This window comes from Macaca nemestrina, chromosome 1, assembly GCF_043159975.1.
Source record: "Macaca nemestrina isolate mMacNem1 chromosome 1, mMacNem.hap1, whole genome shotgun sequence".
Taxonomy (NCBI): Eukaryota; Metazoa; Chordata; class Mammalia; order Primates; family Cercopithecidae; genus Macaca; species Macaca nemestrina.
The window spans coordinates 112,170,730-112,197,018 of NC_092125.1; the positions used below are offsets into that span (position 1 = coordinate 112,170,730).

General features: G+C 44.5%; 1 protein-coding gene and 1 long non-coding RNA gene across 2 annotated transcripts; one reads left to right on the top strand and one right to left on the bottom strand.

The window, feature by feature from the left end:
- Nucleotides 1-941: 941 nt before the first annotated feature.
- Nucleotides 942-25,492, top strand: LOC105479289 (limb and CNS expressed 1 like). Its single transcript, XM_071070072.1, has 6 exons — nt 942-1,324; nt 12,119-12,282; nt 17,607-17,747; nt 21,565-21,660; nt 22,253-22,330; nt 22,687-25,492. Exons 1-6 carry the CDS (start codon nt 1,033-1,035, stop codon nt 22,927-22,929), a joined length of 1,014 nt encoding a protein of 337 aa, XP_070926173.1. The 5' UTR covers nt 942-1,032; the 3' UTR covers nt 22,930-25,492.
- On the bottom strand, nt 15,182-20,603 carry LOC139356374 (uncharacterized). The gene is made up of 2 exons (XR_011608143.1): nt 20,489-20,603; nt 15,182-15,280 (listed from the first exon to the last, which is right to left on the bottom strand). It is a non-coding gene; the product is annotated as an uncharacterized lncRNA (long non-coding RNA).
- Nucleotides 25,493-26,289: the final 797 nt, after the last annotated feature.

The following is a 26,289-nucleotide window of genomic DNA, read 5'->3' on the forward strand; positions in this document are numbered from 1 at the left end:
TAAAAATGGCCCAGTGACCACATGATAAAGGGTATGTAGAGTGTGTGTGTGTGCATGTGTGCAAGTGTGTGTGTGTGTGCAAAGTAATCAGAGGAACCAAGTCTGACATGTTATACCAACAAGGGTAATTTTCTTAATTCCCCCAACTGGACTTCTCAGTTTTCTAATTTTCTGCATGTATCCTAACTCTTTCTCACTCTAATGGAAGGCAAAAAGACTTGCCCATCCCACTCTCTCTTATTCCCTTCCCCTACTTAGAATAAGTGAAATCAGAAATTTACCCAACAATGTGGCATAGTAAAAAGATAAAAAATATTGGGAATCAGAACACCTATGCTTAAACTCTGAATTCCACTTTGCCATCTCTTAGCTATTTAATTTTGGACAATTTATCTAGCCTCCCTCAGCATCTGTTTCCTTATCCCTAAAATAATAAAATCTAGTGATTGTGATTGTAAAGAAGACATGCATTACAGTACATTGCATAGTTTATGTTCATTAAATGTCAGTATCTTTCTTGCCTTAGCTCCACCACCAATTGCATGTGATGTTGGACAAGTCAAATTACTTCTCTGAGCCACAATTTCCTCACCTACAATCTGTAAAATGAAATGGTAGGACAAAATGATCTCTACTCTGTCTGCAATTCTCCCCAGTCTTGCATCTAGGCCCATTTTTTTCTTCAAGCCCCGCCCCAGGATTCTGGCCCGCTTTCTAGTGCTTGCCACAGGACTCCCAAAGACGCGCCCAAGCTACGCGTCTGCCTTTCAGAGGATGCGCTTTTTCTCTTTGCAATTGGTTCTCAGAATCTCCACCCTCCTCAACAATTTGCCTATGGCGGAGTAGTAGCCCTCTAGCTCCCGCCCCATCACTGGTGATTGGCATGGGACCTAGCTCGTCCCCGCCCCCACTTGACTGAAGGTTCGGCCCTGGCGCCGCCCTCAGTCCCCAGGCGCTAGCTGACTGGGGTGGTTGGGACCGTTAGCTCGGCAGGCTGGCAGGCTCCGGGGCGCTACTCCATTGGCGGCCGGGATGGAGACGATGCGAGCGCAGCGGCTGCAGCCTGGTGTGGGCACCAGCGGGAGGGGCACTCTCCGAGCACTGCGGCCCGGAGTGACTGGGGCTGCGGCTGCAGCCGCCACACCCCCTGCGGGCCCCCCGCCTGCCCCGCCGCCTCCCGCACCGCCCCCGCCGCCGCTGCTCATGTCTGGGGCCCCAGGACTGCCCCTGCCCCCCGGCGCCGCCGGCAGCCCGGCAGTGCTGCGAGAGGCCGTGGAGGCCGTAGTGAGGAGCTTCGCCAAGCACACGCAGGGCTATGGCCGAGGTGAGTCTGCGGGTCTGGCCTCCTGTGCGACACCCTCTGAAAAGGAGCCTTGCTCCCACAGTCCTCCGGATCGCTTTTCCTGGCGTGGAGCCCTCACTTGCATTTCCTTTTGGGGAGTTTCCTTCTGGGCTACGCATACGCACAGACGCACACACTCATACACACGTTTAAGCCTCCTACCTCTCCTTCCCTTTACTGAGTTATTAATATATTCTCCAGGGACCCTTTTTCAGATACAATCCTCTTTTCTTCCTAAGCTTTTCTCCTTTAGAAATGGAATTCCTCCTCCAGCTTAATACCTTAACATCTCTCTGCCTTTGAGAACCAGTCCCCATTGTGTGAGATCCTGTCTTTTATTTCAGATCCAATTTCTCATCCACACCCTCTCAATCTTTCCTCTGTGATCTCTGCAATTCTGGACTCCCCTGTTAATTTGCTCCAGCTCCTTAACCTTGACTTTTATTTTATTTTATTTATTTATTTATTTATTTATTTTTTTGAGACGGAGTCTTGCTCTGTCACCCAGGCTGGAGTGCAGTGGCCGGATCTCAGCTCACTGCAAGCTCCGCCTCCCGGGTTTACGCCGTTCTCCTGCCTCAGCCTCCCGAGTAGCTGGGACTACAGGCGCCCGCCACCTCGCCCGGCTAGTTTTTTTGTATTTTTTAGTAGAGACGGGGTTTCACCGTGTTAGCCGGGATCGTCTCTCGATCTCCTGGCCTCGTGATCCGCCCGTCTCGGCCTCCCAAAGTGCTGGGATTACAGGCTTGAGCCACCGCGCCCGGCCTAACCTTGACTTTTAAATTCTTTACTTACCTTCACTCTGAAATTTCAGTGCAACTTCAGATTTACTGGGGAACTAGGTAGTGCCTTCACAAGTCACTAATAGTAATTGTGCATTTAAATCCGGACCTGTACCACTGAGCTCACACCAGCTTCCTATGGCTTAGCACCTTACTTTGGTATCTTGTTTAGTATGGAGACTCACAGCTCCAGCTTTTCTGTCTGGCTCTGTTTTCCTGGCCCTTGCCCAGGAACTGAGGATAAATCCCAGGCCTTGGCTCTTTCAATGTTAAATTCTGTGGAAATGAGCCAGGTTAGAAACTCTATTTCAGTTAGAAAACTTCGTCTTAAAGATGTCTAATTTCTTTAAAGAGGGATGTGAGGGTTTTCTTTGTTGTTTTTGTTTAACTAGTGTAGTTTCCTATCTGAATTTGAGTTCCAGATTTATAGTGTAAGTAATAAGGAATATATAGTGAAGGGTGTGGAATACAGAATTTAAGCCTGGAATTTACAACACATCCCTTCTGTCTCCTTGGCCAGGTCCTGCTTGACCTGGAAGTGACTATATTTTTAACTTTCTGGTTTAACAATAATGCAGAGAAAAGTTACAGGGCTTTTCTGTAGATTTTCTTTTTTTAAGAAAGTTTAGTGAAAAGAGCACACACAGGGTTTGGAGATCTTTGTCACTTACCAGCCAAATCTTTGGGAAAGGGACTTAATCTCACTGAGCATCAGTTTCTTCAAGGATTACAATATGGATTAACTGAGACATTGCAAATGACATGTAACCTAAAAATGATTATTATCTCAAATGTGTTGGTTCATAGTTCCTCAAGTAGAACATGCTTCACTTTTTCCCACTCTTAAATCCTGATAATGTAAACCCAAAAATTCCTGTGAAAAGAGATTTTTAGAGCCATTTTGCTATATGTGCCTATGATTCATTTATCTTCAATTTCCCTTTGTTCTTCATACAATTTGAACTCCTGTTATAAGACAGGAACTCTGCTAGGTGCTGGGGATACAAATGGATGAATCCGAAACTCATAAGGACATATTATTTTCCCAATGTAATCCCAAGATTTAACAAGGCTATGTGATGGAACTGCTATTAGCTACTATCCTGCTGCTTCAAGTCTCTAAGTCAAGATCAAGGGAAGGTCTTTGCCTCTGGGCACAGGAGTAGCCTAGAGTGGTCACGCTAAATCTGAAGCCTTCCTCTTGGAAACTTACAGGCATTTATTAAAATTGTAGAGGAGTACACCCTTTTTCTTGTCTGTGTTACCTGGAGAGCCTCTGCTTTGGCTCCTAAACTGGGCATCCTATAAAAACTTTCATTTCCTTAGCAAGGATGAGGGAACAAGGGGATTGTGCTGACAAAGGGCAATTAGTCAGGCTTCAGACTCTGTGGTGATTTTCTTTCCTATCTCCCCACCTCCCATCGCAGTCTTTCTCATTATTCTTGAGTTTCTCATTTCCAGTCTGGGTGTCCAGCCAGTACTTTAGGAGAATCTGGCAGATAGTTCAGCTTCAGGCAAGCAGAATCTCTGCCCATTTGGCTCAGAAGTCCTTTACCACATGGAATCACTTATTCTGCTTCAATTCTTAGACAAAGCTGCCACTGGCATGTACTCACATACCCTTGTGACTGATGGCATGGTATTTGGGGGAATGGATGTATTCCCCTGAATACAATTTACTTTAGCCTCTGCCTAGACAATTCATTCCCTCATCCAGCAATGCTTTACCGCATCATCTTCAATTAACATCCTTCATCTTCTTCCTGAATGCTCCAAATTCACCTTTTCCAGCCAGTCTTTAGATCTACCTTCACTCATGTGGAATATCAGTATGTATGTATGTATGTATGTATTTTTAAAAACTTTCCTGTCCTTTATCTGCCTCCCTTACCCACTTACCCAAGATACACACATAGCTCAGTATTCTGTAGGATCTTGATAAGTTTGTAGTGCATGGGATTTGTAATCAGAGGACCTAGCCCTGTTAAAAAGTTGGCCGTATGATCTTGGAGAAGTTGCTTAATCTCTCTATGCCTCATCTGTTCTCTTCATTCATTTAACAAATATTTATTGATCACCAGATGCAGTGGTGGACAAGGCAGATATTTAGTCCCTATCTTGATGGAGCTCACAGTTCATACTACAGAGCATGTATAAAGATTAATGGTGTAATAAAGCAGGCCAGCCCAATACAAAGAGGGTTGACTTTGGAGCCAAACATTGTTTCTAAATCCTGGTTCTGCCACTTCTGGCCTGTTCCTTAACTTGCTTACTTTTTGTAAAATGGGTATTATAATACTTATCCTGATAGTTTTGTGTGGATTAACTGAGACAACGAATATAAAGCATGCAGCACATGGTACTTAGTGTGGTTGCTATTTTTGTGCATTTGGAAATGCTTTGGAAACTGCAAATGATACGTATTGTTCTGCATTGCCATTTCCTTTGCCCCCTTTTTTCTATGGCATATAGTCTCTTTCTCATGTTTGACATCTGGCAGTCTCTAAACAGGCAGGATCGAGTAACTCACTTGCCTTGCTCTGTAACTGCTACATTTCCCTCTTCAAACCTGTTGTTTTGGAAGTATTGCTATCCTTTTATGTTACAATATGGCTGCATGATTGGAGATTTTGCCCTGCTATTTCACTAAGTTGAACTAATGAATCTTGTGTAGTGTTTTCTATTTAGTTGTTCCTTTTCCTCAGAATCACAGACAGCTTCTTTTCTGTAAGACTGGAGTTAAATGGGTTGGGCCAAATATTTCCAATTTTTAGAAATGCTGGATTAGTCCCTATATTAGTTTCCTGTGGCTGCTGTAACAAATTATCACAACTTTAGTGGCTTAAACCAACAGAAATTTGTTCTCTCATAGTTCTGGAGGCCAGAAGTCCAAAATCAGTATTACTGGGCCAAAATCAAGGTGTTGGCAGGGCCGTGTTCCCTCCAAAAGCTCTAGGGGAGAATTCATTCTTTGCCTCTTCCAGCTTCTGGTGGCTGCTGATATTGGTTTATTACTTGGTTTATTGCTGTATCACTATAATCTCTACCTCTGTGACTCCTCCTCTTCGTCAAATATGCCTCCTTTTTTTTTTTTTTTTTTTTTTAAAGAGATGGGATCTCGCTGTGTTGCCTAGGCTGGACTGCAGTGGTGCAATCATAGCTCACTGCAGCCTGGAACTGCTGGGCTCCAGTGATCCTCCCACCTGCCTCAGCCTCCCAAGTAGCTAGGACTACAGGTGCATGTCACCACAACTGGCTGATTTAAAAAAATTTTTTGTAGAAACAAGATCCCACGATGTTGCCCAGGCTGGTCTTGAACTCCTGGCCTCAAGTGATCATCCTGCTTTGGCCTCCCAAAGTGCTGGAATTATAGGCATGAGTCAATGTGCCCATCCTGCCTCCCTCTTATAAGGACACTTGTGAATGCACTTAGGGCCCACCTATACAATCTAGGTAATTTCCCCATCTCAAATCATTTAAACCCATCTGCAAAGTCTTTGCCAGATAAAGTGACATTCACAGGTTCCAAGGATTAGGACATGGACATTTTGGAAGGTGGCATCATTCAGTCTACCAGAGTCCCCTCCCAAAGTCACTGTTACTTTGCAGTCTCTCCTTCCAAAGAGACTGTGCACTGTAGGCTATTTAGGGGCAGATGTACCTTCTAAACATTGAAATAAGAAACAGATGAAATATTGTTAACCACCTTCCCTATCTTCCATAATAATGTGAATAGGGTCAGTCTATTCTCGCCATCCTATATGATCAAGGAGACTGTTTTTACTCACCTCTTAATTTCATTATCTCTTTATTCCTGCTTCCCCACCACAAAGTTGTATTTATTATTATTTTTTCTTTTATTTTTGTTAATTACCTTCCTGGCAAGGTTGTATTTATCCTTATGATATAAAATTTTTACTGTAGTTTCATATATTGTCTTAATATTTTTATCCTGGCCAGGCACAATGGCTCATGCCTGTAATCCCAACATTTTGAGGCCAACTCAGGAGGATTGCTTGAACCTTAGAGTTTGAGACCAGCCTGGGCAACATAGTGAGATACTATCTCTACAAAAATTTTTAAAAATTATCCAGGCATGGTGGCATGCATCTTGTAGTCCCAGCCACTCAGGGAGCTGAGGTGGGAGGATCACTTGAACCTAGGAAGTCAAGGCTGCAGTGAGGTGTGATTGTGCCACTGAATTCTAGCCTCAGTGATAGAGTGAGACTTTGCCTCAAAAAAAAAATGTTTTAGGTTAGGTGCAGTAGCTCACACTGTAATCCCAGCACTTTGGGAGGCCGAGGTGGGAGGATCATCTGAAGTCAGGAGTTCAAGACCAGCCTGGCCAACATGGCAAAACCCTGTCTCTACTAAAAATACAAAAATTAGCTGGGTGTGGTGGTGTGTACCTGTAATCCCAGCTACTTGGGAGGCTGAGCCAGGAGAATTGCTTGAACTTTGGAGGTGGAGGTTGCTGTGAGCCACGATCATGCTACTGCACTCTAGCCTGGGCGACAGAGCAAGACTTTGTCTCAAAAACAAAAACAACAACAACAAAAAAGTTTTTATTTTGGCTGAAAATGATCACTACCTCTCATTCCCATCCTGTCCAATTAGACGTTCGTATATTTTATCTCCTAAAGGCAAAAACTAAATTATTCTCTTTTTTGTTATTCAACAGCAGGGTATAAGCACTGAAATATTCCTATCTTGGTCTTTCTTGTGAGGGACTTTGAGAAAACAATTGTCAGAGGTGTATATCTGTTATTCCTACCCTCCCACCTTACTGTTCTTTAGCCATCTTTATGTAAACCATTATATCCATGGTTCCTCACTGAAAATATGATAAAAAATGTGAGTGCTCCACACATACACATGCACAGATACTCATATGCACACAGACACACACATAATTTTACTTTAGGAAGCTTGTGAACCTCCATGAAGCTCAGCTATGGACTGGACCTTGGAGCCTGAGTTAAGATTCCCAAATTGGAAAGAATATTGGCCCCCGGAAATCTAGATTTATGCCCCAACTCTGCCATAGCCATGTGACCTCTAACAAGTCTTCTGTTCTTTCTTAGCCAGTGTTGGACTAGATGATCTCTAAAGTTCCTTCCAGTTCTAAACATGAATAAGTCTAGAAGCATTTTCAAATGCGGATCACAATTAGTTGCTTTTTTCTTGACCACTTTGCCCAATTATCATTTCATACTCACATTTCTAAAATCAAGACTCCCCATGCCCCTTGGCTTTGAGTAATCATTAAAAAATGGTTCTCTGGGCCGGGCGCGGTGGCTCAAGCCTGTAATCCCAGCACTTTGGGAGGCCGAGGCGGGTGGATCACGAGGTCAGGAGATCGAGACTATCCTGGCCAACATGGTGAAACCCCGTCTCTACTAAAAATACAAAAAATTAGCCGGGCAAGTGGTGGCGGGCGCCTGTAGTCTCAGCTACTTGGGAGGCTGAGGCGGGAGAATGGCGTGAACCCGGGAGGCGGAGCTTGCAGTGAGCCGAGATCACGCCACTGCACTCCAGCCTGGGAGACACAGCGAGACTCCGTCTCAAAAAAAAAAAAAAAAAAAAAAAAAAATGGTTCTCTGGTCTGTGCGAAGAAATGTTTAACTGGATAGAGACTGAACATATGCTTTTTAATAGGACCTTCCCAATTATGGTGGTCTCCTCCTCTTCCCCTTTATTCCAGTATTCTCCCTGTTGTGTGCATGTCAGGAGAGCTGTCACCCAGTGCATTGTGCTAAACTGTCTCAAAGAGGGAACTGGAGCTGAAAAGATCTCATGGAGAGAACAAAGATGGCTGAGCTTTCTGGTCAGTATTGACCTTTGAAGAGCCCTGCCAAAACCAATGGAGGGAAAGAGAGTTTTCTTTTCATGCTGGATCTTTTTTTAATTTTTAATTTTAATTTTAATTTTTTTTGCCCATGACAGAGCCTCAGGAGGTCCTAATGACGTGCCCTCATGCTGTCTTTTAATAGAAGAATGAGCATTCTTAAAAGTCAGTTAAATGTAGGTTATTAAAAAGAGTTTATGCTGCTTCTCAAACTCAGGCTAGTACATGGGTGTTTGTTTCAGTCACAGAGCAGGCGAGACAATTTATTATTGGCCACTGATTTTAAATTCCTCACTTGCTGGGCGCGGTGGCTCACGCCTGTAATCCCGGCACTTTGGGAGGCCAAGGCAGGTGTATCACCTAAGGTCAGGAGTTTGAGACCAGCCTGACCAATATGGTGAAACCCTGTCTCTACTAAAAATACGAAAATTAGCCAGGCATGGCGGCATGTGCCTGTAATCCCAGCTACTCAAGAGGCTGAGACAGAAGAATTGCTGGAACCTGGGAGGTAGAGGTTGCAGTGAGCCGAGATCGCACCACTGCACTCCAGCCTGGGCAACAGAGTGAGACTCCAACTCAAATATAAAATTAATTCTTTGCTTGCAGGAACTGTGTGTTATTCTTTTCATGCCCAGTGCTTAGAATAATGCCATGTACCTATTAAATGCTCAAACTTTAGCTAATGTGTGTATGACAGCCATGAAAATGTGCAGTTCAGATTGCCTGCTGCAGGGAGCATAACTAACAGCCTCAGCCACTGCCCACCCTGGGTCATCTGTAATCACATTTGCACCCCAAAGTTGCACATTTGCATCTATAACCACATTTGAAGGGACCACGCTTCCTGTAGGCTGCTCCCAACCAATGACCGAGCACATCAGGGGTATTAACACAGGCAGATCCTGGTGAGATACGGGATTCTTTTGCGATGAGGACTTCTCACTGGCTTAGCCAAATCTTTCTTAAAACTGTACTATAGCCGGGTGCGGTGACTCACGCCTGTAATCCCAGCACTTTGGGAGGCCGAGGCGGGTGGATCACGAGGTCACGAGGTCAGGAGGTTGAGACCATCCTGGCTAACACGGTGAAACCCCGTCTCTACTAAAAATACAAAAAATTAGCCGGGTGTGGTGGCGGGCGCCTGTAGTCCCAGCTACTTGGGAGACTGAGGCAGGAGAATGGCGTGAACCCGGGAAGCAGAGCTTGCAGTGAGCCGAGATTGTATCACTGCACTCCAGCCTGGCCGACAGAGTGAGGCTCTGTCTAAAAAAAAAAACAAAACAACAACAACGACAACAACAACTGTACTACAGTCTGAAACTATCATATCTAGACCTCCTTCTTTGCCTCTCTTCCACGGTCATCAGATCTTTGCTGTGCTCAGAAGGCTCTCCCTGTCTTCTCCTACTTCCTCCCCAATAAGTCTCTTGGAATTGCCTATCCCATCTTGGTGTCTTCTTGGCAGATCTGAACTAAGAAAATATGAAAGAACGAATGAGCCTTTGTTGCGATTAAGAGTAGGAGAGGAGAGGCCAGGCGTGGTGGCTCACGCCTGTAATCCCAGCACTTTGGGAGGCTGAGGTGGAGGAGGACCTCTTTAGGAGGCCGCTTGAGCTCAGGAGTTTGAGACCAGCCTTGGCAATACAGTGAAACCCTGTTTCTACAAAAATTACAAAAATTAGCCGGGTGTGGTGACATACACCTGTGGTCCCAGCTACTCGGAGGCTAAGGTTGGAGGATTGCTTGGGCCTGGGAGGTGGAGGTTGCAGTGAGCTGAGATTGCTCCACTGCACTCCAGCCTGGGCAACAGAGTGAGATCCTGTCTCAAAAAAAAAAAAAAAGGAGAGTGGTCAATATGTTGCAAGATATTGGAGAGCACCTGTGATAATTTTTTATTATGAGGCTTTAGCTAAAACTATTTGAAATGTTTGGAACCCTAGAGTCAATGTGATCCTTTCTAAAAGCGAACTGATCTCATCCCTCTTTTTTTTTTTTTAATTAATTATTTTTCCTTGGAGCTGAGTTCAAAAGAATCCCTCCTTCTTTTTAAAGTCCTCCCATTGCTTCCTATTGCTTTAGGATAAAGCCAATACTCTAACATGGCGTAAAAGGCCCTACTTGGTCTGATCCCTGCCTTCTCTTGCATCCTCATCTTGCATCACACTTCCCCTCACTCACTCTTCCATAGCCACATGGTCTTAATTCCCTTTATTCATCATGTTCCCTGCTGTCATGAGCCTTTGAACATGCTGTTCTTTATACTCAGAACACTGTCCTCTCTCCTCTTGCCTAGTGAATTCCTACTCATACCTGAACTTAGATATTGCCTCCTCAGGGTAGCTTTCTTTGACCTTCTTAACTAGGTCAGATACTCCGACATCTATCACTCCTTTATAGAACTTGATCACAGGTGCAATTTTACATTTGTTAGAGATCTGGTTAATATCTCTTTCCCTCTTTACACTGTAGGCTACATAAGGAAAACGTAGGGGATGAGAGGAAGTGTTCTAGAATACAATGTCAGGTCTGGAGTTTGATTTTAGCCTACTTACAACTAATAAATTAGCCATTTACTGTTTCATGGATGCTGGCAGAAGTCAAGAGACTTTGAGATTAGAGACAAAGGAATTTATTATTCATAGCACAGCAAGTAGCATGAGCATCATGTTTATATTAGTTCTCCTTGCCTCCTCCCAAGTCCAATGCAGAGGACTCAGGTAGATACTTGCATAGGCCATGGGTTGCTTCACAACAGAGGAACACTTACAGAACCTGCAGCTTGGGGAACTTGCCATTTTACAACAAGCAGAAGCAAGCATGTTCTTTATCTGAGTGAAGATAGTACCTCATCCCTCAATATTTCTTGCTGCAAGCACAGTCCTGAAAAGTAGCCCAAGTAAAGAGCAGTCAGGGTTTTGCAATCTTGCCATACCTAGCAAGATGTGAAGGAGCATAAGAGACCGGCCCATGGAGGAGTGCTTCTTTTTAAAGTCCTCCAATTGCTTCCCATTTCATTGCTTTGCATCTCACCATATAGTTCCTCCAAAAATCATTTATACCCAGGTAAAGCCTCAAAAGAGTTCTCTCCCACCTCCATGCCCTGGCTTCTCACACCCATAGTATATACATAGTATTCTGGGTTGGAAAAGGAATCTAGCAATGGATGTGCTTACTAGAAGCACAGGCTCGAGAATGGTTATTAGGGCTATATTTCCTTGAGCCAGCAGTATTGCATAAAAGAATACTCATTGGCGGCCGGGCGCGGTGGCTCAAGCCTGTAATCCCAGCACTTTGGGAGGCCGAGACGGGCGGATCACGAGGTCAGGAGATCGAGACCTTCCTGGCTAACACGGTGAAACCCCGTCTCTACTAAAAAATACAAAAAGCTAGCCGGGCGAGGTGGTGGGCGCCTGTAGTCCCAGCTATTCGGGAGGCTGAGGCAGGAGAATGGCGTAAACCTGGGAGGCGGAGCTTGCAGTGAGCTGAGATCCGGCCACTCCACTCCAGCCCGGGTGACAGAGCGAGACTGCTTGAGTTTGAATACTCAAACTGCTGCTTTCTCCTGGCATAACCTTGGGCAAGTTATTTAACCTCTCTATACCTCATTTCCCTCATCTGTAAAATATGGATAGTGAAAATATCTGCTTCATAAAGTTGCTGTGATTAAACACGTAAAGCAGTTACAGAAATGCCTGACATACAATGTGTTCAATACATGTTAGCACTTATTGTGGTGGTTATTATCATCCTGGGCCAGCTAACAATTGTGGAGTAATCTACTTGTATTTCATCAGGCAGTGATAATGGTCTGCTGACATTGGGAACTCTGCCTCCAATATTTAAGTTATTCTAGGACTAAGTTAAAATGTGAACTATTCAGATTGGAGGTGGGAGTGAAAAAAAAATTTAAATAAAATAAAATGTGAACCAGAAAAGTGGTGGAGGAGGGCAGGCATATGCTGGTCTTTCTAGGCAAATTAACTTAATCACAGTCTAGGTTTATTAATTTAAATGCTTTTAAATGGCAATAGGTAGGGAGCTAAGGGGCTGACTCTTAATGTAGGTACAGGTTACAGATACTGTATTGAAGTATAGCACCACTTGGAGGTGTTCTCATTGCTGAACTTAACTATTTCTCTTTTATAGTGAATGTGGTGGAGGCACTTCAGGAATTCTGGCAGATGAAGCAGTCCCGTGGTGCTGACTTAAAGAATGGGGCTCTAGTGGTTTATGAGATGGTTCCCTCCAACAGCCCTCCTTATGTCTGCTATGTCACGCTGCCTGGGGGAAGTTGCTTTGGGAGTTTCCAGGTAAGAGTTGTGAGGTGGCAGTAGCAAAGGTAAATGCTTAGATGTTAGTAACGGCTTTCTCCATCACTTTGGCCATTAAACTGCCTAAAATCATATATTTGAGGACCTAAAGCAATTCTGGGAAAATTATTCTGGCAAGCATCTGAGGCCAATTTGACCATAATAGAACCTCAGTATCATGCTTTCCTTTCAAGAACTCAAACCCATTTTGAATTTGAGCAGTTATGAATATCCCCTTGCTCAGTATATCCGACTACCATCATCCAACCCATGTTCCAATCTGGCTTCAGTTATTGCATTCCAACTATTTTTCATCTCTTGTTGAGGATATAGAACAATATTCCTTGCCTCCAGTACTTTTTCATAGGCAATTACTAAAGAAAGCAATGTTGGAGTTCTCTAAGAGGTCAAATCGGAGGGACTATGTATGGTGGGAACAGTACTCATCTAAGAGTTAGGAGATCTAAATTCACATTCCTCTGAATATCAATGGGGCAAATCTCTGGGCCTCACTTTTCCCATCTATAACATGAAGGAGATAGGTTAGATGATTTCTGAAGTCTTTTCTACTACTAACATTCTACAATTATGTGAAATACCTATGATGATGAAAAGAATGGTTGCCATTATGAGGTAGTGAGAAATTATGGACTAGTATGAATATTCTTATCAAAGATGGATTTTTTACATTGCAGACAGGGAGGCAGCCTTCTGAAATGTCAGTTTAAAACTCTGAAATGGAATTTAGAGAAAATAATAAACACCTTTGTTCTGCTTTCCATATGGTTTGTATAACCCTTAGACAAGGTTAAAAGCCCTGCTGTGTGTCTGCATAGCACCTTGAACTTCCCCTATCATATCACTTATTACAACATATCATAATTGTCTCTCCTAGTGGACTATGTTCCATAGAGGCAAAGATTGTGTCTGTCTTCTTGTTAAATCCCTACCACCTATCTTAGTGCCTACCAGATAGTAAGCAAATATGTCTGTTGCATGAATGAGTGCCGTTGCAGCTTAGTTTATGCCTCAAACAAAGCAGTCCTAAGGAAACTTCATTTCACATCAGGTGATGAAATTTTTTCCCTTAGAACTGCAGTCATTTCAGGCCTGGTGCGATGGCTCACACCTGTAATCCCAGCACTTTGGGAGGCCGAGGCGGGCAGATCACGGGGTCAGGAGTTTGAGACTGGCCTGACCAACATGGTGAAACCCCGTCCCTACTAAAAATGCAAAAATTAGCTGGGCGTGATGGCGCATGCCTGTAATCCCAGCTACTTAGGAGGCTGAGGCAGGAGAATTGCTTGAACTTGGGAGCCGGAGGTTGCAGTGAAAAGAACTTCAGTCATTTCAGAGAAATAAATATATACCCAAGATGACGAATGTTTGTGCTTCCACTTGTTTTTTTGAGATGGAGTCTCACCCTGTTGCCCAGGCTGGAGTGCAGTGGTATGATCCTGGCTCACTGCAACCTCCACCTCCTGGGTTCAAGTGATTCTCCTGCCTCAGCCTCCCCAGTAGCTAGGACTACAGGTGCGTGCCACCAGGCCTGGCTAATTTTTTTCTTTTTTCTTTTTTTTTTTTGTATTTTTAGTAGAGACAGGGTTTCACCATGTTAGCCAGGATGGTCTCAATCTCCTGACCTCATGATCCGCCCACCTTGGCCTCCCAAAGTGCTGGGATTACAGGTGTGAGCTACCGCGCCCAGCCTATGCTTTCACTTCTAAGAGAATAAGATCTTTCCTTCTTCTTTTTTTTTTTTTTTTTTTTTGGAGATAGAGTCTCGCTCTGTTGCCCAGGCTGGAGTACAACAGCCCGATCTCAGCTCACTGCAACCTCTGCCTCCCGGGTTCAAGTGATTCTCCCTGCCTCAGCCTCCCAAGTAGCTGGGAGTACAGGCACCTGCCACCACGCCCAACTACTTTTTTGTATTTTTAGTAGAGGCGGGGTTTCACCATGTTGGCCAGGCTGGTCTCGAACTCCTGACCTCAAGCAATCCGTCCACCTCGGCCTCCCAAAGTGCTGGAATTACAGGCGTGAGCCACCGGGCCTGGCTGATCTTTCCTTCTTCTTCCCACCTCATTACATTGTTGAATGACTTGAACATTTTATGATGGATGCCCATAACTGAAACATTGTAGTAATTATATTTCTGTTATTTTTGGAAAGGGTAGAATTATCTTTCTTGGCCTTTTAGCCTAAACTTTTTTTTTGAGACGGAGTCTTGCTGTGTCACCTGGGCTGGAGTGCAGTGGCGTGATCTCGGCTCACTGTAACCTCCACCTCCCAGGTTCAAGCAATTCTCCCTGCCTCCACCTCCCGAGTAGCTGGGATTATAGACGCCTGCCACCACGCCCAGCTAATTTTTGTATTTTTGTATTATTTCACCATGTTGGCCAGGCTGATCTTGAACTCCTGACCTCAGGTGATCTGCCTGCCTCAGCCTCCCAAAGTGCTGGGATTACAGGTATGAGTCACCTCGCCCAGCTTTTTTTTTTTTTTTTTTCTTGAGACAGGGCCTCTCTCTGTCACCCAGACTGAAGTACAGTGGCACAATCATGGCTCACTGCAGCCTTGACTTCGTGGGCTCAAGTGATCCTCCCACCTCAGCCTCCTGAATAGCTGGGACCGCAGGCATGTGCCACCATGCCTGGCTAGTTTTTGTATTTTTGGTAGAAATGGAGTTTTGCCATGTTTCCCAGGCTGGTCGCAAACTCCTGAGCTCAAGCAATCCTTTCATCTCAGCCTCCCAAAGTGCTGGGATTACAGGTGTGAGTCACCTGGCCAGGGGCAGGGTGCAATAACTGAAGCTAGATCAGAACATGGGCTGGGTGTTGGTAGTCTGATATACTGAGCAAGGGCATAATCCACAACTGCTCAAATTCAAGATGGGTTTGAGTTTATACCTCTTTATCCACTTTGGCAGGTGAAATTTCTCCCACTGGTTTTCTTCACAGATGACTTTTTAAGCAACAGCACTATAGAGCAGGCCAGCAGGCTAGTAATAGACAAATAGAAACAGACAAATTGAAGCACTGGGAAGACTTCAGACTTATTTACCAAACTTCATATGCTGTCTCAGAGAGCCTGTCAGTTAATAGAAATTAGGAATTATTGATAGTAGGGATGTTTAAGTACTAAACACATCCTGGTCTACTTATTTATTGTTTTTTTTTTTTTTTGGTTTTTTTTTTTTTTTGAGACAGTCTCACTCTGTCGCCCAGGCTGGAGTGCAGTGGCGTGGTCTCGGCTCACTGCAACCTCCGCCTCCTGGGTTCAAGCAATTCTCTGCCTCAGCCTCCCAAGTAGCTGAGATTACAGGCACCTGCCACCATGCCCAGCTAATTTTTTTTTTTTTTTTTTTTGTATTTTTAGTAGAGACGGGGTTTCACCATCTTGGCCAGGCTGGTCTTGAACTCCTGACCTCGTAATCCGCCCACCTCAGCGTCCCAAAGTGCTGGGATTACAGGCGTGAGCCACCGCACCCATTATTTATTGTTTTTTTAAGACAGAGTTGTGCTCTGTTGCCCAGGCTGGAGTGTAGTGGCACAATCATAGCTCACTGCAGCCTTGACTCCTGGGCTCAAGTGATCCTTCTACCTCAACCTCTTGATTAGCTGGGACCACAGGTGTGCACCACAACCATGCCCAGCTCATTTTTAAATTTTTTGTAGAGACAGCGTTTCACTATGTTGGCCAGGCTGGTCTCAAACTCCTGGCCTCAAGTGATCCTCCCGCCTTGGCCTCCCAAAGTGCTGGGATTACAGGCATGAGCCACCATGCCCAACCTCTGTTCTACTTTTTATTTTAAGTTTTCTTTTAGAAACAGAGTCCCACTCTGTCACCCAGGCTGGAGTATAATGGTGTGATCATAACTCATTGCAGCCTGGAACTCCTGGCTCAAGTGATCCTTCTGCCTCAGCCTCCTAAATAGCTGGGACTACAGGCACGTGTCACCATGCCTGGCTAATTTTTTTTTTTTTGGTAGAGACAGGGGTCTTGCTATGTTGCCCAGGTTAGTCTTGAATTCCTGGGCTCAAACCATCCTCCTGCCTTGGACTCCCAAAGTGCTGGGATTACAAATGTGAGCCACCAAGCCCAGCCTTGGTCTACTTTTAAAAACTGCAACATCATTTTCTTCCTTTCCTCTAATTACTCATAAATGACATAGGGCAAAGAGGCCTTTGAGATAGCCAATAAAGATGAATTATAAAGGAATACTATGGTGGCTAGAGATCTGAAATTGAATAATTTTGAGACTTCTGCAGATCAGACTTGTTCTGTGATACCTATGTTGGATACAATATAAAAACATGAATTAATTTTTATTTTTTTCCTTCTTAAGTCAGCTTTCCTTCCCGTAATTACTCCTCTTCTCTTTGTTTCCACTGGGGGGAAGAAAAGAAGTCTACAGGCTGGGCGCGGTGGCTCAAGCCTGTAATCCCAGTACTTTGGGAGGCCGAGGCGGGTGGATCACGAAGTCAGGAGATCGAGACCATCCTGGCTAACATGGTGAAACCCCGTCTCTACTAAAAATACAAAAAACTAGCCGGGCGTGGTGGCGGGCGCCTGTGGTCCCAGCTACTCGGAGGCTGAGGCAGGAGAATGGCGTAAACCCGGGAGGCGGAACTTGCAGTGAGCCGAGATCGCGCCACTGCACTCCAGCCTGGGTGACACAGCGAGACTCCGTCTCAAAAAAAAAAAAAAAAAAAAAAAAGAAAAGAAGTCTACAAATTCCTTCCTCAGACTTAAACCCTTCTCAGGGATAGCTCCTTTGGCTCACTACATTGAGAAAATGCCTGTTCACAGCTAAAAATGAAGTCCAAAATTCCAAGATGGGTGCTTCTGATAGAGACCAGTGGCCTTCTCTGTAGAAGCAGCCTAGACACAGCTTCAGTTCTAATCTTGGGTTATCTAGAGGAATCCAAAAAACCTTGCCTGTCCACAGAACAAGATACAGATTTCTATTAAGCTGGCCAGAATCTGACTTTTGAGTAATTAATTCTGTCGACAGTTTTAACAGGGGTATTTTTCATGTCCAGTGATTATATGCTGACTTAAGCAGCCTTCCTCATTCTGCATTCAGTTTGGTATGAGCTACAGCACTCTCCAGTACCTTAATGACTTCAGGATGTTGAATCAAAATTACGTTTCCAAACATCCCGACCACTTTACCATAAAAACCTTGGAGAGTGTGTTGAACACAACTGATTTATCCAAAGAGTGTCCAAGTGTTTTCTATCTGAAGTGTTTCCCTCCCACTGTTCCTTCCTCTCTCTCATATGCACAAATACACATATTCTCACTCATTCTCCCCTGCCTAGTTTTGCCCCACAAAAGCTGAGGCCCGGAGGAGTGCTGCAAAGATTGCGCTAATGAATTCTGTGTTTAATGAACATCCTTCCCGAAGAATCACGGATGAGTTCATCGAGAAGAGTGTCTCTGAGGCCCTGGCATCTTTCAATGTAAGTTATATGGAGCTGGAAGGAGAGTGGGAGATGGGAGAACCGGCTGCTTGGGAATTCATAAATTACTGTGAAACAGAGCATGAATTCCTGTTTTCTTTCTGGTCCACCTCTCTGTTCTTCTGATTTATTCTCTGTCAGTCTATTGTGTCATGTGTTCCACATGTCTCAGTCTCTAATTCTATATCTGTGTTTATGTGTTTTTGGTTGTTTTGTCTCTTTCATTTTATCTTTGGTATCTAGAAACCTTTAATTGCATATTTATGGAATTGTAGAGCTATTCCAAAATGAAAATTGAGCTTGAATTTTGCTTTTGCTAATTTGGGTTAAGACCTTAGTTTCTGCTGTTCTTTTTTTTTTTTTTTTTTTTTTTTTTTTTGAGACAGAGTCTCACTCTGTCGCCCAGGCTGGAGTGCAGTGGCGCAATCTCGGCTCACTGCAAGCTCCGCCTCCCGGGTTCACGCCATTCTCCTGCCTCAGCCTCCTGAGTAGCTGGGACTACAGGCGCCCGCCACCGCGCCCGGCTAATTTTTTGTATTTTTAGTAGAAACGGGGTTTCACTGTGGTCTCGATCTCCTGACCTTGTGATCCGCCCGCCTCGGCCTCCCAAAGTGCTGGGATTACAGGCGTGAGCCACCGCGCCCGGCCGCTTGTTTATTTTATTTTTATTTATTTTTTTTTTTTTTGAGACAGAGTCTGGCTCTGCCGCCCAGGCTGGAGTGCAGTGGCCGGATCTCAGCTCACTGCAAGCTCCGCCTCCCGGGTTCACGCCATTCTCCTGCCTCAGCCTCCCGAGTAGTTGGGACTACAGGCGCCCGCCACCGCGCCCGGCTAGTTTTTTGTATTTTTTAGCAGAGACGGGGTTTCACCGTTTTTTTAGCCAGGATGGTCTCGATCTCCTGACCTCGTGATCCGCCCGTCTCGGCCTCCCAAAGTGCTGGGATTACAGGCTTGAGCCACCGCGCCCGGCCTTGTTTATTTTTAAGTAGAGACGGGGTTTCACCATGTCAGCCCGATGGTCTCAATCTCTTGACCTCGTGATCTGCCCACCTCAGCCTCCCAAAGTGCTGGGATTACAGGCATGAGCCACCGTGCCCAGCCAATTTTTCTATTTTTAGTAGAAAGGGGGTTTTGCCATGTTGGACAGGCTGGTCTCGAACTCCTGACTTCAAGTGATCTGCTGTCATCTGCCCCACAATGTGCTGGGATTACAAAATTTTGTCTCAAAAAATAAATAACTAAATTCACTGTTATTGAAATTATGGTTCTAGGCCAGGTGTGGTGGCTCACACCTGTAATCCTAGTACTTTGCAGGGCTGAGGCAGGCAGATCACTTGAGCTCAGGAGTTGGAGACCAGTCTGGGCAACATGGTGAAACTCCATCTCTACAAAAAACACAGTTACCTGGGTATGGGGGCACGTGCCTGTAGTCCCAGCTACTTGGGGGTCTGAGGCAGGAATATCACTTGAGTGAGGAGGTCAAGGCTGCAGTGAGCCAAGATTGTACTACTGTACTCCAGCCTGGGTGACAAAGTGAGACCCTGTCTCAAAAAAAAAAAAAAAAAAGAAAAGAAAGCAATTATGGTTCCTAGCTGGGCATTGTGGCTCATGCCTGTAATCCCAGCACTTTGGAAGGCTGAGGTGAGCAGTTCACCTGAGATCAGGAGTTCAAGACCAGACTGGCCAACGTGGCAAAACCCCATCTCTACTAAAAAATACAAAAATTAGCCAGGCATGGTGGTACACACCTGTAGTCCCAGCTACTTAGGAGGCTGAGGTAGGAAAATCGCTTGAACCCAGGAGGCAGAGGTTGCAGTGAACTGAGATTGCACCACTGCACTCCAGCCTTGGCAACAGAGTGAGACTTCATCTCAAAAAAAAAAAAAAAAAAAAAGGATGGTTCTATAGTCTTCCTTTGGGATCTATGTGGGATTGGTTCCAGGATCTCTTGAGGACACCTAAACCCAAGGATGCTCAAGTCCTTCATATAAAATAGCAGAGTACAGCCTGGGCAACATAAGGAGACTCCATCTCTACAAAAAAATAATAAAATAATTAGCTGGGTATGGAGGCACTTGACTGTGATCCCAGCTACTTGGGAGGCTGAGGCAAGAGGATCACTTGATCCCGGGGAGGTTGAGGCTGCAGTGACCATCCATTGTACTCCAGCCAGGGTGACACACAGAATGAGACACAGTCTCAAAAAAAAAAAAAAAAGTATAGTATTTGCATATAACCTATGCACATCCTCCCAAATGAATGCTCTAAATCATCTGTAGAGTACTTATAAAACCTAATACAGTGTAAATGCTGGGCTGGGCATGGTGACTCGCGCCTGTAATCCCAGCACTTTGGGAGGTGGAGGCTGGTGGATCACCCGAGGTCAAGAGTTCAAGACCAGCCTGGCCAACATGGTGAAACCCCGTCTCTACTAAAAATATAAAAATCAGCCGGGTGTGGTGGCGCATGCCTATAGTCCTAGCTACTCTGCAGGCTGAGGCAGGAGAATCACTTGAACCCAGTAGGCAGAGGTTGCAGTGAGCCGAGATTGCACCACTGCACTCCATCCTGGGTGACAGAGCAACAGAGTGAGACTCCGTCTGAAAGAAAAAAAAAATTAAATTTTTATTTTTAATTTAAAATTGTATTTAATTCTCAAAACAATCATTTAAGGTAGGTCTATGATTATTCCCATCTTACAGAAGAGGAAACTGCAGAACAGAGAGGTTAAATGGCTTTACCAAGGCCACACTATTTGTAGGAGTTCCAGTCCATGCTCTTAACTTCCGTGCTGTAGTGGTTTTTATACATACTAGGCTTGAATGCAGGACAGCGTGTCTTAATTCTATTTTTTTTTTTTTTTTTTGAGACGGAGTCTCGCGCTGTCACCCAGGCTGGAGTGCAGTGGCCGGATCTCAGCTCACTGCAAGCACCGCCTCCCGGGTTCACGCCATTCTCCTGCCTCCGCCTCCCGAGTAGCTGGGACTACAGGCGTCCGCCACCTCGGCCGGCTAGTTTTTTGTATTTTTTTAGTAGAGACGGGGTTTCACCGTGTTAACCAGGATGGTCTCGATCTCCTGACCTCGTGATCCGCCCGTCTCGGCCTCCCAAAGTGCTGGGATTACAGGCTTGAGCCACCGCGCCCGGCCAGCGTGTCTTAATTCTAACCCTGCAGGGTTACATAACCAATAGAACACACAATAGGTCAGTGCCCAGGAGACCACACTGCTACCCAGAATTTCCCACACTTATACCACATTTCAGAAACTCAGTACAAGAATGTAAAATATTTTATTAATAATGTTTATACTGACTACAGTTGAAAAGTATTATTTTGAACATATTGGGTTAAATAAGATATATTATTAAAATTAATTTTACTTTTTTTTTTTTTTGAGACAGAGTCTTACTCTGTTGTCCAGGCTGGAGTGCAGTGGCCCGATCTCTGCAATCTCCACCTCCTAGGTTCAAGTGATTCTCCTGCCTCAGCCTCCTGAGTAGCTGGGATTTACAGTCACCCACTACCACGCCCGGCTAATTTTTGTATTTTTAGTAGAGACAGGGTTTCACCATGTTGGCCAGGCTGGTCTCAAACTCCTGACCTCAAGTGATCTACCCACCTTGGCCTCTCACAGTGCTGGGATTACAGGCATGAGCCACTGCACCTGGACTTACCTCTTTATTTTTACTTTAATGTGGCAGAGAGGAAATTTTAAATTAAATATGTGGCTTGCATTATATTTCTACTGGACAGTGCTGCTTGAGATGATAATCCTGGTTGAAAATCTATTTGTCTTTTCTGTTCCTCTACTACCAGGGCAACAGGGAGGAAGCTGACAACCCAAATACAGGGATTGGTGCCTTCCGATTCATGCTGGAATCCAACAAGGGCAAATCAATGTTGGAGTTCCAGGTACTTTCCCATGTACTTCCCTGGCTCTAATAACATGGGTCAGCCTGCTCCTATAATATATAATGGTTCCTACTAATTCCTAACTCACTGATACTGGAAAGGAAAGAAGATTGTTACACTGTTTTTCAAAAATAAATACCTTCCTGGCCAGGCGTGGTGGCTCATGCCTGTATTCCCAGTACTTTGGGAGGCTGAGGCAGGTGGATCACTTGAGGCCGGGAGTTTGAGACCAGCCTGGCCAACATGGCAAAGCCCCGTTTCTACTAAAAATACAAAAATTAGCTGGGTATAATGACACATGCCTGTAATCCCAGCTACTTGGGAGGCTGAGGCATGAGAATTGCTTGAACCCAGGAAGCAGAGGTTGCAGTGAGCTGAGATTGCACCATTACACTCCAGCCTGGGTGACAGAGCAAGACTCTGTCTCAAATAGATAAGTAAATAAATAAATATTTTCCTTTCCCAAAGGCCTATCAGAGTTAGTGATGAAAGTTGCTTCTACAAATCCATTTTGTAAAAGGTTTCCCATGTAATTCTGATGTAACCTCCCAATATAAAATCACTGTCCCGGTACTTCCTATTCTTCCGCCAGGAGCTAATGACAGTTTTTCAACTGCTACACTGGAATGGCAGCCTTAAGGCCATGAGGGAACGACAATGCTCTCGGCAGGTAAGAGATTTTATGAGTGGGGGTGAATGAGGGGAGCACAATCTGTCAGCGGACTCTTTTGAGGTGGTTACTATGTTAGGAATAAGGTCTATTGTGACCTATGGTTGTGAATATTGAAAGCCTTACCTAAGTACCCTCTTCATCCCTGTAATCTTTCCTATTTAAATATTAGCTGTGATTCTTTTGTCTATCTTGCTTCCCCTACCAGGAAGTTTCCTTTAAGAATCTCCTTGAAGGATTTAGGTGCTGACCTCAGTTAGGTCTCTAAAACTGAGTTCTTAGTCCCAGTTGGGTCAGTGTGGTATGATATGAACCTTTACCTTCTCAATGCTGTTCACATTCCCCTCCCCTACTAGGAGGTGTTGGCTCATTACTCGCACCGGGCTCTGGATGATGATATTCGCCACCAAATGGCCTTGGACTGGGTGAGCCGGGAGCAGAGTGTGCCAGGGGCACTGTCTAGAGAGCTGGCCTCTACTGAGCGGGAGCTGGATGAAGCCCGACTGGCAGGCAAGGAGCTGCGCTTCCACAAGGAGAAGAAAGATATTCTCGTGCTGGCTGCTGGGCAGTTGGGCAATATGCATTCTTCCAACTGCTAGGCATCCACCCACGTACTCCCCAGCCTTTCCACAGCCTTTTTTGTATGTCTCCTTTCTAAGATTTAGAATGATTTTTTGTACATACTTTCTCAATTTTATACTTAAAAAATATATATATATATATGTGTGTATAGATTCTACACCTAGATTCCTATTTGCTAAGAGATCCCTTTTCTTACTTCCAGTTTTTGGATGTAGTTTTATTTGAAACATCTTCAGTCCACTTTACAAGAAAGAGCACGTTGTCTTTGAAGCTTTGTTAGCTCTTAAACTTTCAGATTAACTGTGTAGTCATTTCAGTAGCACTAAAAGATTAACTCAAGTGTTCATGTCTCCTTCTTTTCAAATATCAGTAGCTTGAATAAGGAGTATATGCCCCACTCTTACTCTCATTCATGCTTCTTCTTGGACTCAAACAGGGTATGAGTATGAAGATTTTGCCTTTAGTTCTTGAACTGAACCTGCTTGCTATCCCTTTCCTGCCCACCACTACCTTATTCCTTCTCTGCCTCCAAATTTCCACTTTGTTTTGAGGCTTCCTTCCCTACCTTATTATTCTGAAAGAAGTAGAGATCTTGCTTCTGAAGCCACTCCTAAGAAACTGCCCAGGGACAAGTTAAATTACAAACAATTCATGGGACTTTACTACCTAAGTTGCTTCTAGGGCATATGTATACCATACTAATAGTCTAGATTTCTGGATATACTCTACAGTAGATGGGGGTTATGGTTGAAACTGATTATCTTTCACTATTCCCTCTGCACATGTCCCCTGCTCACCCAGCTTCGTTAAACCCTGCGTTTAGAACTTCCTGCCTGCAGCTATTAGTAGAAGGTAAAACATATTTCCATATTTCCTTTCACCCAATATTTTATTTTCTGGAAGCATTATCAGTCCTATCTGGTTAGTGAGAACCATGTTCCCCTTATTCCCGCTAAGTTGCTGCTGTTTACTACCTTAGATTCTCATTTGTTTTCTCTTTCTTTTCTCTTCTTCCACATTAATTATTAGAACATGAGTTGATCAGGAAAATTAAATGAGACTTTAGTTTTTAGCACTTCCTAAATGACACCTTGGGAGACTGCAGTTATTTGTGTGTGTGTGGTTTTTTTTGGTTTTTGGAGATGGAGTCTCACACTGTTGCCCAGGCTGGAGTGCAATGGGGCGATCTCGACTCACTGCAACCTCTGCCTCCAGGGTTCAAGCGATTCTCTTGCCTCAGCCTCCCCAGTAGCTGGGATTACAGGCACACGCCACCACGCCTGGCTAATTTCTGTATTCTTAGTAGAGACGGGGTTTCACCATGTTGGCCAGGCTGTTCGTGAACTCCTGACATCAGGTAATCTACCCGCCTCAGCCTCCCAAAGTGCTGGGATTACAGGCGTGAGCCACTGCGCCTGGCCTATTTGTGGGTGGTGGTGGTGTTTTTTGAGACGGAGTCTCACTCTGTTGCCCAGGCTGGAGTGCAGTGGTGTGATCTTGGCTCACTGCAACCTCCGCCTCCCAGGTTCACGCCATTCTCCTGTCTCAGCCTCCCGAGTAGCTGGGACTACAGGCGCCTGCCACCACGCCCAGCTAATTTTTTGTATTTTTAGTAGAGACGGGGTTTCACTGTGTTAGCCAGGATGGTCTCGATCTCCTGACCTCGTGATCCACCCGCTTCGGCCTCCCAAACTATTTGTATTTTTAACACCATTCTCCCCCACCTCTTTCCTGGGTGACATAAGAGAGAAATAACTGGTAGTACAGCAGCTAAAGTATTCTCCTTTCAGATAATTTTTTTGGAGGTCTCTAATATATATTTCCCCCTTGTTTCTGTGATCTCTTTTATACTATATTATTGTCCCATGTACTTTCTAAAGTGAGCTTGGGACATTTAGTATTCCTGCAATTGGACTTTGCACTTGACAGTTATACAGACTTTCCTTTTAGAAATAGATGAGGTTCCAAACAGAAAGTTCAAGTGTAACAACAACAATAAGAATAAATAGATTAGGAAATAGGCCATAATTTGCTCTTTTGGATTTGGTAGGGGCAAGATGAAAGGCAACTTTCTTGCTTTTGAAATCATGTTGGATAAGAGGTAAGGAATCCAGCTACAATTTTATTAGTGCTTGAAACGGGCTTCCTTGAATTCTCCAGGCCCTATCATTTTTTTTTTTCTTACTAATCAGAAGAGAGCTGGGGTAGAAGCCCCATCTTTGTATTCCATGAAACACGTTGGGTTGGAGTAAAGGCAAAAACAGCTAGACATACCAGGTGTGTCTGTTTGTATTGATATTTATAAGCTGGCACTCATCAACACTCCTGTTTCTCCTGTGCTCCCTTCTCTGGGAAGAAGTATGGGTTAAGGGGTGTGAGTTGTGGGAAGAATTGTCCTCGTACCTCCTGGATTTATTATGTTTCTCAAATACCAACCAGTAAGATCCCAAATAACTTGAGAAAAATTGTTTCCTGATCTGTCCAATTCTGGTGTCAAAGATTTTACTCATCTTCTTAGTACATTCTATGTATTTTATATGTATAATTTTATACAATTAAAAATAGATTTTTGTCTAGTGAGCCAGACTGACTCTTTCTTGAGACCTATATATTAGAGAAGCTCTAAAACGGCCCTGTTCTTTTACATGTATACTAAATAAGAATTTTTAGGCCGGGCGCAGTGGCTCACACCTGTAATCTCAGCACTTTGGGAGGCCGAGGTGGGTGGATCACGGGGTCAGGAGTTTGAGACCAGCCTGGCCAACATGGTGAAACCCCCATCTCTACTAAAAAAAATAAAAAATTAACTGGGCGTGGTGGTGGGCGCCTGTAATCCCAGCTACTTGGGAGGCTGAAGCAGGAGAATCGCTTGAACCTGGGAGGTGGAGGTTGCAGTAGACCGAGATTGAGTGATTGCACTTCAGCCTGGGACATCAGGGCGAGACTCCGTCTCAAAAAAAAAAGAATTTTTATTAGCATTTTTGGGGTGGTAGAAATGATTGCACAAGGCAGCCTGCCTCCCTTTCTGCAGACATTTAACCTGGACTTTGTCCTTGGCCCTTTCTCCCCAACTCTACCTACTCCCACTGGCAATCTCACCCATTATGGTGGCTTGAACTCCACTATACACATGACTCTCAAATCTATTTCTTCCTCCCCAACCTGTTTTAAGCTTTTACATTTACTTTCCACATACTGGACATGACCACCTGAATATGACAAAAGCCCTTTGAAACATATCCAAAATAAAATACATTTCTCCCTACTGATTCCTCTTTGACTCTCTAGATCTATTATTCAAATTATTATTATTGAGACAAAGTCTTGCTCTTGTCCCCCAGGCTGGAGTGCAATAGCGTGACCTCAGCTCACTGCAA